At 42.6% G+C, this 12,567-nt stretch overlaps 1 protein-coding gene across 1 annotated transcript in view; it reads right to left on the bottom strand.

Moving 5' to 3' along the window:
* INPP5F (inositol polyphosphate-5-phosphatase F) overlaps window positions 1-12,567 on the bottom strand; it is a 90,160-nt gene that overhangs the window by 5,244 nt on the left and 72,349 nt on the right. The window contains exons 14-17 of the mRNA XM_045439132.1: window positions 11,736-11,853; window positions 9,635-9,833; window positions 1,529-1,600; window positions 416-489 (exon numbers count right to left, since the gene is read on the bottom strand). Coding sequence (XP_045295088.1) covers window positions 416-489; window positions 1,529-1,600; window positions 9,635-9,833; window positions 11,736-11,853 — 463 coding nt within the window. The remainder of the gene's footprint in view (window positions 1-415; window positions 490-1,528; window positions 1,601-9,634; window positions 9,834-11,735; window positions 11,854-12,567) is intronic.

Here is a 12,567-nt window from a genome sequence, read left to right as displayed (position 1 = left end):
TTTAAACGATTCATATAACATTCACTTTTTTAGCTCCAAAATACCAACACTTACTCATCATTAACTACTTAGCACACTTTTCTTATTTCTTCTAAATGAGGACACACAAAATACAAGCTTACTGTGATGATTTGGTTTGATGAGACTACATAAAAACTCTTCTTCAGTTTCAAATATGTAAACTTTCTTGATCCCTGGGTTAATCTTCACAAGGTATTAAGCACAGTTCTTACAATCTATCCATCACTAATCTCTAAGGAACAGAAGAGAGTCCTAAAAATTAGACTACTTGCAGTATAGTATCAATGTCCCTTTCTGGGTCCAGTATGCTATAGTGCTCGCTCAAACAAAGTGACCCATTCTTGGAAGAAACCGTATTTGCTTTCGAGGAGTTGATTAGCATGTTAAAATTTACCTATTTCTATTTTTTCCAGGTCTTCTAGACTTAGTCGTTGATACTGGTTTACCTTATCCACTTCATCATCATAACTGGATAAAAGGAAAGGGAGTAAAAACAGGATTAAAATCAAAAGCATATTTGGTTTGTCGGCTGAAACAGTAGCAACTTCTATACAGTTAAAATATTCCAGGGCATAATACACTATGGGATAAAAGGTTAAACATTTTAAAAACTAGATGAAATGGCATTAACATATATATACAGTTCAAAAGCTAAGTAACAATCAGCTTATATCTTACATTAAAATGAATTACAAAATGTAATTTGTTTTATAAAAATTTTTAAACCCAACCAACCTAAAACTTAACCTAAAAGGCAGGTAAACACATACGTACTACACTAAAGGCATGTATCTGTGAATAATAACAGATACATCTGATATCCGAAATCAAGAATAAAAAATCCATACATCAACCTCAATGGGCACCTGGGCCAATGACTAAAAAAAAAAAAAAAAAAGACCATTCAGAGTCACCCAAGTCCAAAAAGAAAGTATTTACTTAATAGGAAAAACAAAACAAAACCTGATTCTGGTAAGGCTAATGAGGAAGTGCTTGTAATTTTGCTAGTGGCATTGTTAATTGGTAGCCTTATTAGAGATCTGATAAACCACAGAAGTATTGTAATTCATCATACCCTTTTAACCAAAGAGAAGCAGGTGTGTGCATGTGTGTGCACACACATATACAATTACCTGCACAATGACAACTGTATCATTCCTAACATCAAAAAAAAAAGGAAGTATTTCAGTGCTAAAAGATGAGGAACTGTTTACTGTAGAGTAATAAAAAATAATGTAGAGTCATTTACATTAAAAGCATGGAGTACATCAAAACATGGAAAATATATAATACTTATATACTGAAAAAACATATAAATACTGATTACAACTCTAAAATCCCATTTTCAAGTTGATAAGAACAGTTATATGAGGTAAAGAAGTTCAGTGAAGTTCCTTAAACTATCTAACAAAACCAGACTCTTAATTTTTTTGTCATGAATTCTAATAAGGAAGTTGACTTAAATTAAAATAACAATTAAAAAGCTTTAAATCAAAAAGCAACTTACTAGGCCACGTAGTAGGCAGAGTTAGAAAGCAGTAACAGCACATCCACATCTCTGTGAGTAGCATCAATGAGGCTAAACAGACACGACACAAATAATTAAATATTTTCATTTTCACCTGCATTTGTGCCAAGATTATTTGTATAGCAGAGCCACTTGTGATAAAGATTGGTTGGGGGGGCAGAAAATCAAATAATCAAGGAGTCCCACTTTTGAAGTTAAATGTATGCAATCTATCCATCTGGAGGGGGGAAAAAAGGAACTCAGTTTGAGAATGGGGGGTAGGTGTCAGGGAGGACTAGCTGAGGAGAGAGGTCCCTTCTCAGAGAGAGGTGGCCAAAGAGGTGGGAGGATTCGGCAAAATAAGACAATATGTGGGGAGAGGGGTTTGAGAAGAAAGGAAAACCAGGGTCTCAGAAAAGAAGAAAAGGTCTACATGATCTCACAAGACCTAACCATCAAAACGACAGCACACATTAAGGATATTTTTACATATGTGCAGAATGCATCTTTTGAAAAAAATTTACATAAATAAAACATTTAGATGCAAAAATGGGACCAAGCCCAAGCAACTTTGTGTATTTCTTACTCCACATTAATTTATTTGGCTTTTAAGGAACAAGTAAACATTTCCTTATTCTAAGTCCATTTTTTGGACTTGTTTTACCATATTTTTACCTCCCCTCTGAAATCAAATATCAAAATAAGGGTCAGAAACATGAGTGTTGGTGAGACCATTAAGCCCCACAGCAAAATCTACATTTTTGTAAGATTATGAATTAAAAAATGGTCCAAGTATAAAAATCTACAAATAATCAGCAGATAAAGCGGGCAAAACCTGAACTCAAAAGTCTTAATATTCATCTAATATTAACAATATTAATTTCCAATCAAAAGGTGGAAGTTAATCTACATTCTTATATTGGTCTCAATATTCCACTGTACGAGTGGATATTGCTCCTTTAGAATTTCATACCTATTCGCCCAGATTTGCCAAAATACTACTACTGAAAAACAAATGGAAAACAGTAGGGAAAAAAATCATTTGTAGATGTAAGTCACGTCCTTAAACTGCGTCAGAATGAGGTCATTGTTTAATGCGTACTGCAGAGACAAACTAACCAAAATCTTAAAACTGCAGTAATTTACATCCGCGGCCCCCTGCTGCAGCATAACTCAAACGGTCTTAATCTGAAATAACTAATTCGCCTCAGTTTTCACCTACAGTAAGACACCGAAAAATACAACGAGTAAGATGCTAGGAACCGACGTTACGCAGATTGGTCCAAGAATCATGCGCACTAACTAATCAATCCACCGGGAACACAAGACCACGCACTCAGGCTACTGGCGGCTCCACCGCGAACCCCGGATCACACTACCGCGCAGTGGGGGTTTGCGCAGCGATACTTACATGCACTCTGAAAACTGATGCTTGAGCCAAGCCATAAAAATTATGTCACGACACTTATCTTAAGAAGAAATTCTACTTCTACAAGTCAGTGTTACTTCCTCCGAGCGTTTTCCACTGAGGCATTAATATATTTACATCAGTCCAACAGGATCCTCAGTCAAAAACATTATGTCTTTAACGAAAAGCACTGGGCACGTAACAGGCGGTCAAGAAAAAGGTCAGCCCTCCCCCCCCACCCGCAATTTTACTGGAGTCTTAGCTGCAGTAAATACTTAATTTCCCTCCCCGCCCACCCTGCCCCTGAAGCGCACAAAAAAAGACACATTTTTCAACACGGACAATAAACGAAGGAAGCCCCCCACCCCGCTTAGGTACCTCCCCACCCCCCGCGTTTGCAGCTTCCGAAGCTGCTCTACTCGTTTTTGTTTTCCTGCCAGTCAGGCATGCCCTCCTTCCACACGATGAAGACAAAAACTGCCAGCACCACATGCAACCCCACCACTGCGACAATGGTCGCATAAAAGCCACTGTCGTCAGGAGACATTAACAGGAGACTTTGGAAAAGGAGCAACTTGCAGGAAAAATACAGCCCCACAGGAACTTTAACCATAAGTCCTGCAAAAAGGAGAAAAATCTTGAAAGTCGTGGCCAGGCTGCCGCCTTCGGGCTTGGGCTCGGCAGCGTTGCCGGTGGCATTGCCGGTGGCGTTGGCGGGCCGCTGGGCGGTTGGTGGAGGCCGGTGGGAGCGCGGCATCGAGTCTGTCCGTCCGTCCGTCCGTCCGTCGAGAAGTCGAAGCTCAATCGGAGCCGCCTGCACCCAAACTCGCGCCTGCAGCGACTGCGGAGACTGCGGCAACTGCGGCAACTGCAGCGCCAAGCCACGCCCAGGAGACACGTCTCGTTTCCGGCCGCCCCCGCTGCCGCGGCACGCGCCCAGTGCGCATGCGCATCCGCCCCCGCTATTCCCGCCCCCGCGCAGCGAGCGGTCCCAGCCCGCGGGGGCGGAGCGCCGAGGTGCCCGCGGTCCGCCCGGCCCGGCGTTTGCAGTCGCTGCGGTTCAAAGGGACGCGTGCGGCCGCGGCAGTGTGAGCATCTGTCCGCTGCACTCACACGCCCAGCAGCGTGGCCACCCCACGCCTCCCCGCTGCCCTGAAACGAGTGGAGAAGTGGGCATCTACTCGGGGCAGAAAAAGCGGGCTTGACAGAGTTGGGCAAAATAACGAGTGGGCTGGTGGAGGTGCCGAAGGGCACCTGGGCGGTACGCCCGCTGTCCTTCCACTCTGCCGACTCCCCTCGCGGCCAGCAGTGCGCCCCCAGGCACCTGTCGTTCAGGACCCAGCGTTTTCGCGGCAACGGGGCGCAGTGCAGGGAGCAGGGACCCAGACCACCCAGCATCCGCGCCGCTGGCTGGCCGTGGGGGTGCAAGCCGAGCTCGACGCTGGAAGGCAAGAGGCTGCGACGGGAGTACCCGGGAGGCCCGCAGGCAGTGCGGGAACAGTGCAGTGACAGTGCGCGGCCGCCCCGGGAGGGGTGGAACAGCGCGGGGAGTGGGTCGTTCCTGCGGTGGCAGGGCTGCGCATTTGTCAACTGCGGCCCAAACTGTTTTCCTGCCAGAGTTAAGTGACCGGGACCGCATTGCGGCGAGCCTCTGGCGCAAAATTTAACTGACATCAAAAACACCCAGCCATTAATTTTTTAGTGCAGTATTTAAAAAAAAAATCCTAACGCCAAAATATCATGAACAAAACACCAACCAACATTTGAAATAACGACAGGATCTGACCCTGCACTTGTACAACCTTGTCTCACTTGCCTCACTCCATCCCCAGCCCTGTAAAAGTTTATTTACCAAAACACAGTAGCTCAACAACAAAAAGACACAGAACTGTTTTTAAATGGGCAAAAGATTTCAACAGACATTTTTCCAAGGAAGATACACAAATGGCCAACAAGTACAAGGAAAAATCCTTAACATCCTTTGTCAGTAGGGAAATGGAAATCAAAACCACAGTCAGATACTACTTCACACCTCTTAGGAGGACTGCAATTAAAAAAAAAAGAGGGGGGAGGCAAATGTTGGCGAGGTGGAAAAATTGGAACCCTCATACACTGTTGAGAATGTCAAATGACACAGTCACTCTGGAAAATAGCTTGATGGTTTCTCAACAGTGAAACACAGATTTATACATGACCCAGCACTTTCCACTCCTAGATATGCACCCAAAATAAAAACTGATGTTCAAACCCAAACTTGTACAGGACTGTTCTCAGTGTTACTATTTACAACCGCCAGAAAGTGGAAACCACCTAAATGTCCATCCATGGAAGAAAATAAGCAAAACATGCTATATCCATATGACGGAATGCTACTCAGCTACAAAAAGGCCTGAAGTTCTGATATGGTCCACAGCATGCACGAACCATGAAAACATGATGCTAAGTGAATGAAACCAGTCACAAAAGTGGTCGTAACAGTCACTTATTATATGATTCCATTTATATGCAATGTCCAGAACAGAGACATCTATAGAGACAAAAAGTAGACCAGTGGTTGTCTGGGCAGAGGGACAGGAGAATGGGGAGTAATTGCTAGTGGGTGCAGGGCTTTCTTCTGTTGTAATGAAAATGGTCTAAAATTCACCATGGGGATAATTGCACAATTCTATGAATATACTAAAAGCCATTTAATTGTATGCTTTACATGGATGGATTACATGGTATATGAACTCTATCTCAAAGAAGGTGTTTTTAAAAATATATACACACAACCCAGGAGCGAATGGCGGAGGCAGGCAGGTATCAACTGCTGAAGACCCCAAGCCCCATGGCTGGCTGGCTGGCTGGCTGGCTGGGGATCTGAGCCCACGCAGCCATTCCTGGAGCTCTCTCTCCCTGTCCTCCATCAGGGTCCGCCTGCTCTGGGTTTACCTCTCTGGCTTAGTCGATAGACTGTACAAAGGTTCCGTAGCAAGTCAGCCAAAGAGCAAGTTTCCAAACATCCCCCTTCAAGGGAAAATGGTCCGCCACCTAAAAAAAATCTTTAATCTTTGCAAATGAGGAAAAATACCAGTAGTGAAGTTAAAGAAATTTTAGCAGTATTAGAAAGAATGACAACCACAAGAAAAAGTAGAGAGGAGCTGACAAGCAGGAGAATTCTAAAGAACTGTGTGTAATCGAGATGCAGACACACAGTTAACTTTGGAAATTCAAATGGGCACATGAGACCCATCAGAGAATAATCCACCTGAGAGGAAAATGTAGTGAACCCGAAGATGGTAATAATTCTGTATCTGAAAAAGCATCACCTCTGGAATAAAAGAGAAGACTGATCTGAAACAACGATGGCTTCTGCTCCAGCTCCTCCAAAACCCAAACGTAAGGCTCCAAACCATGCCCCCCATAGGGGCCGACACTGGGGCCAGCCGCAGGGTGGCAAAGTGTCTCCCATTACCTCAAAGATACCAAGACTCCTGATGGGCAGGTCCCGGCCTTCTATCCAAGCCACCAAGCCAAAATATGACCTTCGAAGTCATTGCGTCAGCTTCACTACCTATTCTATCCGTGTCATCTTGTCCCACAGCTTCAAGGGTGGCAGTTTCCAGTAAAACAGTAATAGTGGGAAACACAAAGGGCAAGAAAAAAACCTAGCAAGCAGCTAACACCTCAACCGTTATCAGATGCAACCGCTTTCAGTTTGGTCAGCCTCAGGGAAAGGAGATCCTTCCCAGACCAGAGTAGAGAGTCTCAAACCCGAGCCGTCTGTCCCTGTCACCCAGTAGACCACGTGCAGATTCCCACAAGTCTGTGTCCCCTCTGCTCCCCCAACCCTGTCCTCCTCTTGAGAATCCATACGTCACTTCCTCAGACACTCCTGATGTCCGGCGTAGCAGTGGGGCTCCCTGCCCATCTCTTCTCGGACCAAGTCCAGTGTCTGTGCTGAAGAGGCAACACACAGAACCATTCTCCCATCAGGAACTGGCTACGTGTGAGAACCAACAAGACACAGAAGACGACACCTCGGCCAATGAGATGTAAGCTGATGGGACAATCTTCAGAATCTTTCTGTGTCCTATAGCACAGAGGTCACAAGGTTTCACTACGTCCACGACTCTGGCTCTGATGGGCCTCTTTTGTCCACCAATGACCACGAGGAAAAAGACAAGGATGAGGATGGCAAGGGTGAATGTGCTTCGGCATGTGACATTGGCAAAGGGATCCTCTCATCACACTAAAACTTAGCCACAGACCGTCTAAGAAAGAATTAGAAGACAAAACACCTCGCAGGGGTGACATATGAAGAAGAGAGGCAGGGAATCCAGAACAGGTTGGAAATTAGGAGACTTAGCCAGAGGCCCACAGCCGAGGAATTTGAGGGAAGAGATATCCTTAACACAAAGGAATGGGTAGGGAAGGATTCAGGGACACTTGCTGCCTAGTATGGGTTATCCGAGTAAGTTATTCTTCCTCAGGAGCTTCAATCAAAGATGAGCAGAACACAATCACCGTCTCCCAGTTACCAGAAAACCCAACGGTATAGTGCAGGATTAAAGAAAAACGAGGAGTTCAATCATCGGGCACTAGAAAGGGGTGGAGGGGTCAAAAAAAATCAGAAAAAAAGAGACGTATTTCATCATGTGAATGAAGAAAGGACAAAACTGGGATAGGCATTGGCATCTGGAAAGTTATTACGGGTTTGGGAATCTAACCACCCAGCAATTTTCTTAAAGACCTGATCTGATCCCAGGAGAGGAGACCAGTCTTGTTTCAGCTGTTCTGGTACATACGGTACCAGTAATTTATGTTGTGCCAGTGAGCCCAGTTGCCAGAAAAAAGCCTTGAGTGTTTTCATACACATTTTTCTTAAATGCAGGAGGCTTCTTCTGACTCTTAACAAGCGTGCCTACCCAAATTGTGCAGCAAGCTTTAAATACAGCACAAACACACTTTACATATTTTTAAACTCCTCATCCAGGAGACCAACTTCATGTGAGAATTACAGGATTGGAAATCAAATCAGGTGTAATGTGACCTTGCAAAATGGTAGTCAGCTTTAGAAAAGAACATTTTGGGGCACCTGGGTGACTGTCAGTTAAGCATCCGACTTTAGCTCAGGTCATGATCTCATGATTTCACGGTTCGTGGTTTCAAGCCCCACATTGGACTCTGTGCTGACAGCTCGGAGCCTGGACCCTGCTTTGGATTCTGTGTCTCCCCCCTCTCTCTCTACCCCTTCCCTGCTCACACTCTGTCCCTCAAAAATAAATAAACATTAAAAAAAAAGAACATTTTGGTCTTTCCCTATTTCAATAATCTCCAAAGCAAAAATAAAAATACTTGATCTAAGGAATATGATATTGACAATCACAACACCTTTACAAATCTGAAGTGCAAAGTTAAAATTCAAGCAAACTGCAGGTGTGCTGCCCATAATTATTCCTGAATCTCCCTCTTTTGGGATGCTGCCTTAAGTTGAACTAATGTTATTTTAAAAACACACACAAAAACCTAAGGTACATGAATCAAAAATTTTTACCAAATGGCTCATGGGAACCCAGAAGTTTTCCGCTAATTTGTATGTAAGAAAAACCTGATCTCTTATTTTATGAGTCTGAAAACTGCATCCACACATACAATATTGATTATCAAAGTGAAATAATCCAGGAAATTAAAGTCATGGAAGGATTCCCTATGAACCTACAGTCAATATTGTTTTTAATTTTAGTATACATATAAATATTACCTTGCATTCAATTGTTCTTTCAAGCTTGTTTTACACCTTTTATTAAAAGCACATGAAAGGTAAGGTGCAATAAAATCTAAACAGAGCCATTTGTCCTCAGAGCTTGGTCTAGAATTTTCTGCAATATTTCTAATTCATAATATTGAAGATTATAATGTTAGATTTTAGCGTAAAAGCAAACACTCAATCTGTGAATGAATTTAGATCCTGCTGTTCCTTTTGAAGAACAACTTGAAACTGGATGGTTTTCGTTTAAAAAATGTTGAGCATTCGTTGGCCGGTTGATTTTGTGAAAGGCCAGGATACTTTCCAAACAATCCAAGTAAGTGCCATCATTGTTCCTCTTGCTGCACTCAGTTGTGGGCAACGGAGCAATAAACCTAGATTCGGGGGGGGGGGGCGTGGGGGGGGGCAGGCAGCTGTGAACTGCAGTTCTACAATTTGGGTTTTTAAAAACTCAAATATGGATTTTTTTTAAAAATTGCATTAAAATATGTCTCTTCATTGCCGAGTTTTTTAAATTTTTTTTTTTTTTTTTTTTTTTTTAACGTTTATTTATTTTTGGGACAGAGAGAGACAGAGCATGAACGGGGGAGGGGCAGAGAGAGAGGGAGACACAGAATCGGAAACAGGCTCCAGGCTCTGAGCCATCAGCCCAGAGCCCGACGCGGGGCTCGAACTCACGGACCGCGAGATCGTGACCTGGCTGAAGTCGGACGCTTAACCGACTGCGCCACCCAGGCGCCCCATTGCCGAGTTTTTTAAATGCCCCTTCAATTTTGCACCCAAAGTGAGTGCCTCTGTCAGTTTGCCTCAGTTTCCAGCCCTGGTATATGAAAACTGCCATGCACCAAGCATCCATGCCCACAGCTTGATGGACAGCCACTAGTGCTAATTATGACAACAACATCAGAAATTTAAACACGTTAGTTACCAGAACGTGACTCCAACTCACCTGGGGTCACAGTCAATGAGGGCCCAGCCCCCATGGAACTTTTCATCATCAGGCAGCAGTAACTTCATATAACTTTGTAGCAGCTGGCTAATTAGTTCCTGGTGGCTTCTCTGATTCTCCTTATGCAAAGCTTCATGCTCTTTCTCCTTGGTAAATATGGAATAAAGATCTTCTGTCACTGGAATGCCTTGCATCAAATCTAGAGTAGAAAGTGTTAATATCTATCATCATCTTAATTTGCTAATATAATTTAAAAAAAAACAAGACAGTGTAAGACCTAAAACAATAAAACGCATAAGAAAACATAGGCACGAATCTTTGTGATCTTGGATTAGGTGGGTTTTTTCTGGTTTTTGTTTTTTTAAAGTAGGAGTCACACCCAGCACAGAGCCCAACAGGGGGCTTGAACTTAGAACTCTGAGATCAAGACCTGAGCTGAGATCAAGAGTGGGATGCTTAACCGACCGAGCCACACAGGCGCCCCCCCGCATTAGGCCTTTTTGTTTCATTCAGATAGGGCACAAAAATCACAAGCTACAACAGCAAACTAGACAGAGTAGACATCATCACGATTAAAAACTTGTGTGTCTCAAAAGGCAATGCCATGAAACCGAAAAGAATCTACAGAATGGAAGAGAGTGTTTACAAATCACCTGATAGGGACTTACATCCAGAACGTACAAAGAATTCCTACAAATCAGTAACAAAAAAACAAACCAATTTTAAAATGGGCAAAGGAATTGAACAGACCAGCTAACTTCTTTGTGGTGTGGCATATAGCTCAAGCCTTCACACAGCACTGTAATCCATTCTTTACAGGTGTTCAGGACAGTGAGCCTCGCAGCTTCTGGGAGAGAGCTGCTGGCCGCTGGCCTTACAAGGGGAAGCAGTAAGGCCAGACTGCTGTGGCCTCACGCCTTCTCTCACCTTTAAAGAAATCCAGTTTCAAGATTAGGGTGCAATGGATGGTCAAACAGAGAGGGACAGAGTCTGGGTCCTCAATGACTTAACTGAGCTGCTAGATCAACCAATGGAGGAAAAGTGTCTTATTTTTTCTTGAATAAACTGCTCAAATCCAATTTTCCGGTCAACGCACACCTTACCTATGGCCAAAACCAAACTTTTTTATACCAGACTTCTCAAATACCTAACTGACCAGTGTATAGGCCTTACCATTGCATGTATGGCAAATAATCAGATTAAACAATAGAATTTCAAAAATATTCTCAGAGGGATGCCTGGGTGGCTCAACTGGTTGGGTGTCAGACTCTTGATTTCGATTCAGCTCATGATCTCACGGTTTGTGGGATCGAGCCCCACGTCCAGATCTGCGTTGACAATGCAGAGCCTGCTTGAGATTCTCTCTCTCTCTCTCTGCCCCTCCCCTGCTCTAAAGCATGCACTCTTTCTCTCAAAATAAATAAACTAAAAAGCAAAAAAATTCCTCAGAGACCATAGGACGAGTTGTTACTTTGGTTCTAACCCAGAACATTCTACATTTACTTTAATCCTATGAGGTAATACTTTCATGAAAATGAAATTAAAAACGTGCCACTGTATGAATTCCACTGGGCAATCTACCTCCATTTCCTCTTCTAAATCGTGATAAGAACTGGTTAGGATAATCTCTAAATAAGATACCCTAATATCATGTTCATTCATGCTTACAGGAAAGGATGGTGTGCTGTCCACAGCAAGAACATATGACAAATGTCATACAGGGCAAGAAAGACATCTCATCACATCTCTCAGCCTTGAGTAATGGAAAAACAAATAGAACATGGAGTTTTCAGTTGATCAAATTTTAGGGTACCTCATTCCATACTCCAGGAACCTCAACTCTGCCTTCTGTTACATGAATAGCAAACTGACAAATACACATGGAAATGAGTGGTTGCTTTTGTGCTTCAGCCTAAAAAAATCTGTCAAAGTCTAGTCTTGAAAAAATTTGAATTTGATTTCTTGGGTAAGATGCTCAATATAGAAACACAAGTAAGTATATTATAAAACATGCGCTGTGTTAATGAAGTTGGTTTCTGCAAAACACTAGTCAGGGAGGAATAACAAATTTTAAAGAAAGAAAGCCATTTATGTTCCTTACCTATAACAGCTTGCCTATAAGCATCCTTAAATCGATTCAGGTAATACCGATTTGCCGAGTTCACACCATCTTTCATAACTCCAGCTAACTTCCTTTCTCCTGTCCTTGTAAAGTCACCCTGTTGAGGAAAAAGTCATTCTGACAATTGATTCAAATGTAAGAATTTTCCCAAAGTCAATGTGGGCCTTCAATACAAGACCAAAATTCTATAGGCTTTTATAATTTCTAAATAGTGCTGTTAAATTAAAATACCTACTAATATTAGGCTGTGACACAAGCACATCAAATAATTAAAATGCTACTTGTGGCATTAAGTCTTCAGTTAGAAGGTGCTTTAAACTAAATCCATTCTTGGCAACCTGTAGAATTTCTAGAATTTACAGGTCAGAACTTACTACATAACAAACAAAAAGATCTAAAGCCTCAACCTGGTTGGATACTCAAAAACTACAAATTTCTGATGTGGGAAAATGTGGACCATTCGCTAGAGTTTATTACAATGGTGTTTAACTGGTGGATGTGGATGTTTGTGTCCAGAGAGAAGAGATTTCTGTATTTTTCTGTATCTTGCTGCCCATTACAATTTCTGTAGAATGATTTAATGACGAGCTAAATTGTTTTCTCTTGCTTTTCAAGAGAGGTGTCAGAGCAAGGCCCTGGAGGGCAGTGATTTAAACTTAAACAAAAGGAAAGCACTGTCGTCTTTTTTGTTTTTCCCCATCGCAACCCTACTCTTTCCATCCAAGACGATTTCAAAAGCAGTCCTAACACTGATGGCTTAGGAAGAACATATTGCTAATTAGTGAAGTTATTCATAGGAAATATTTAGCAA

This window comes from Leopardus geoffroyi, chromosome D2 (genome assembly GCF_018350155.1).
Source record: "Leopardus geoffroyi isolate Oge1 chromosome D2, O.geoffroyi_Oge1_pat1.0, whole genome shotgun sequence".
Lineage (NCBI taxonomy): Eukaryota > Metazoa > Chordata > Mammalia > Carnivora > Felidae > Leopardus > Leopardus geoffroyi.
This window is presented reverse-complemented; position numbering and strand designations above follow the sequence as displayed.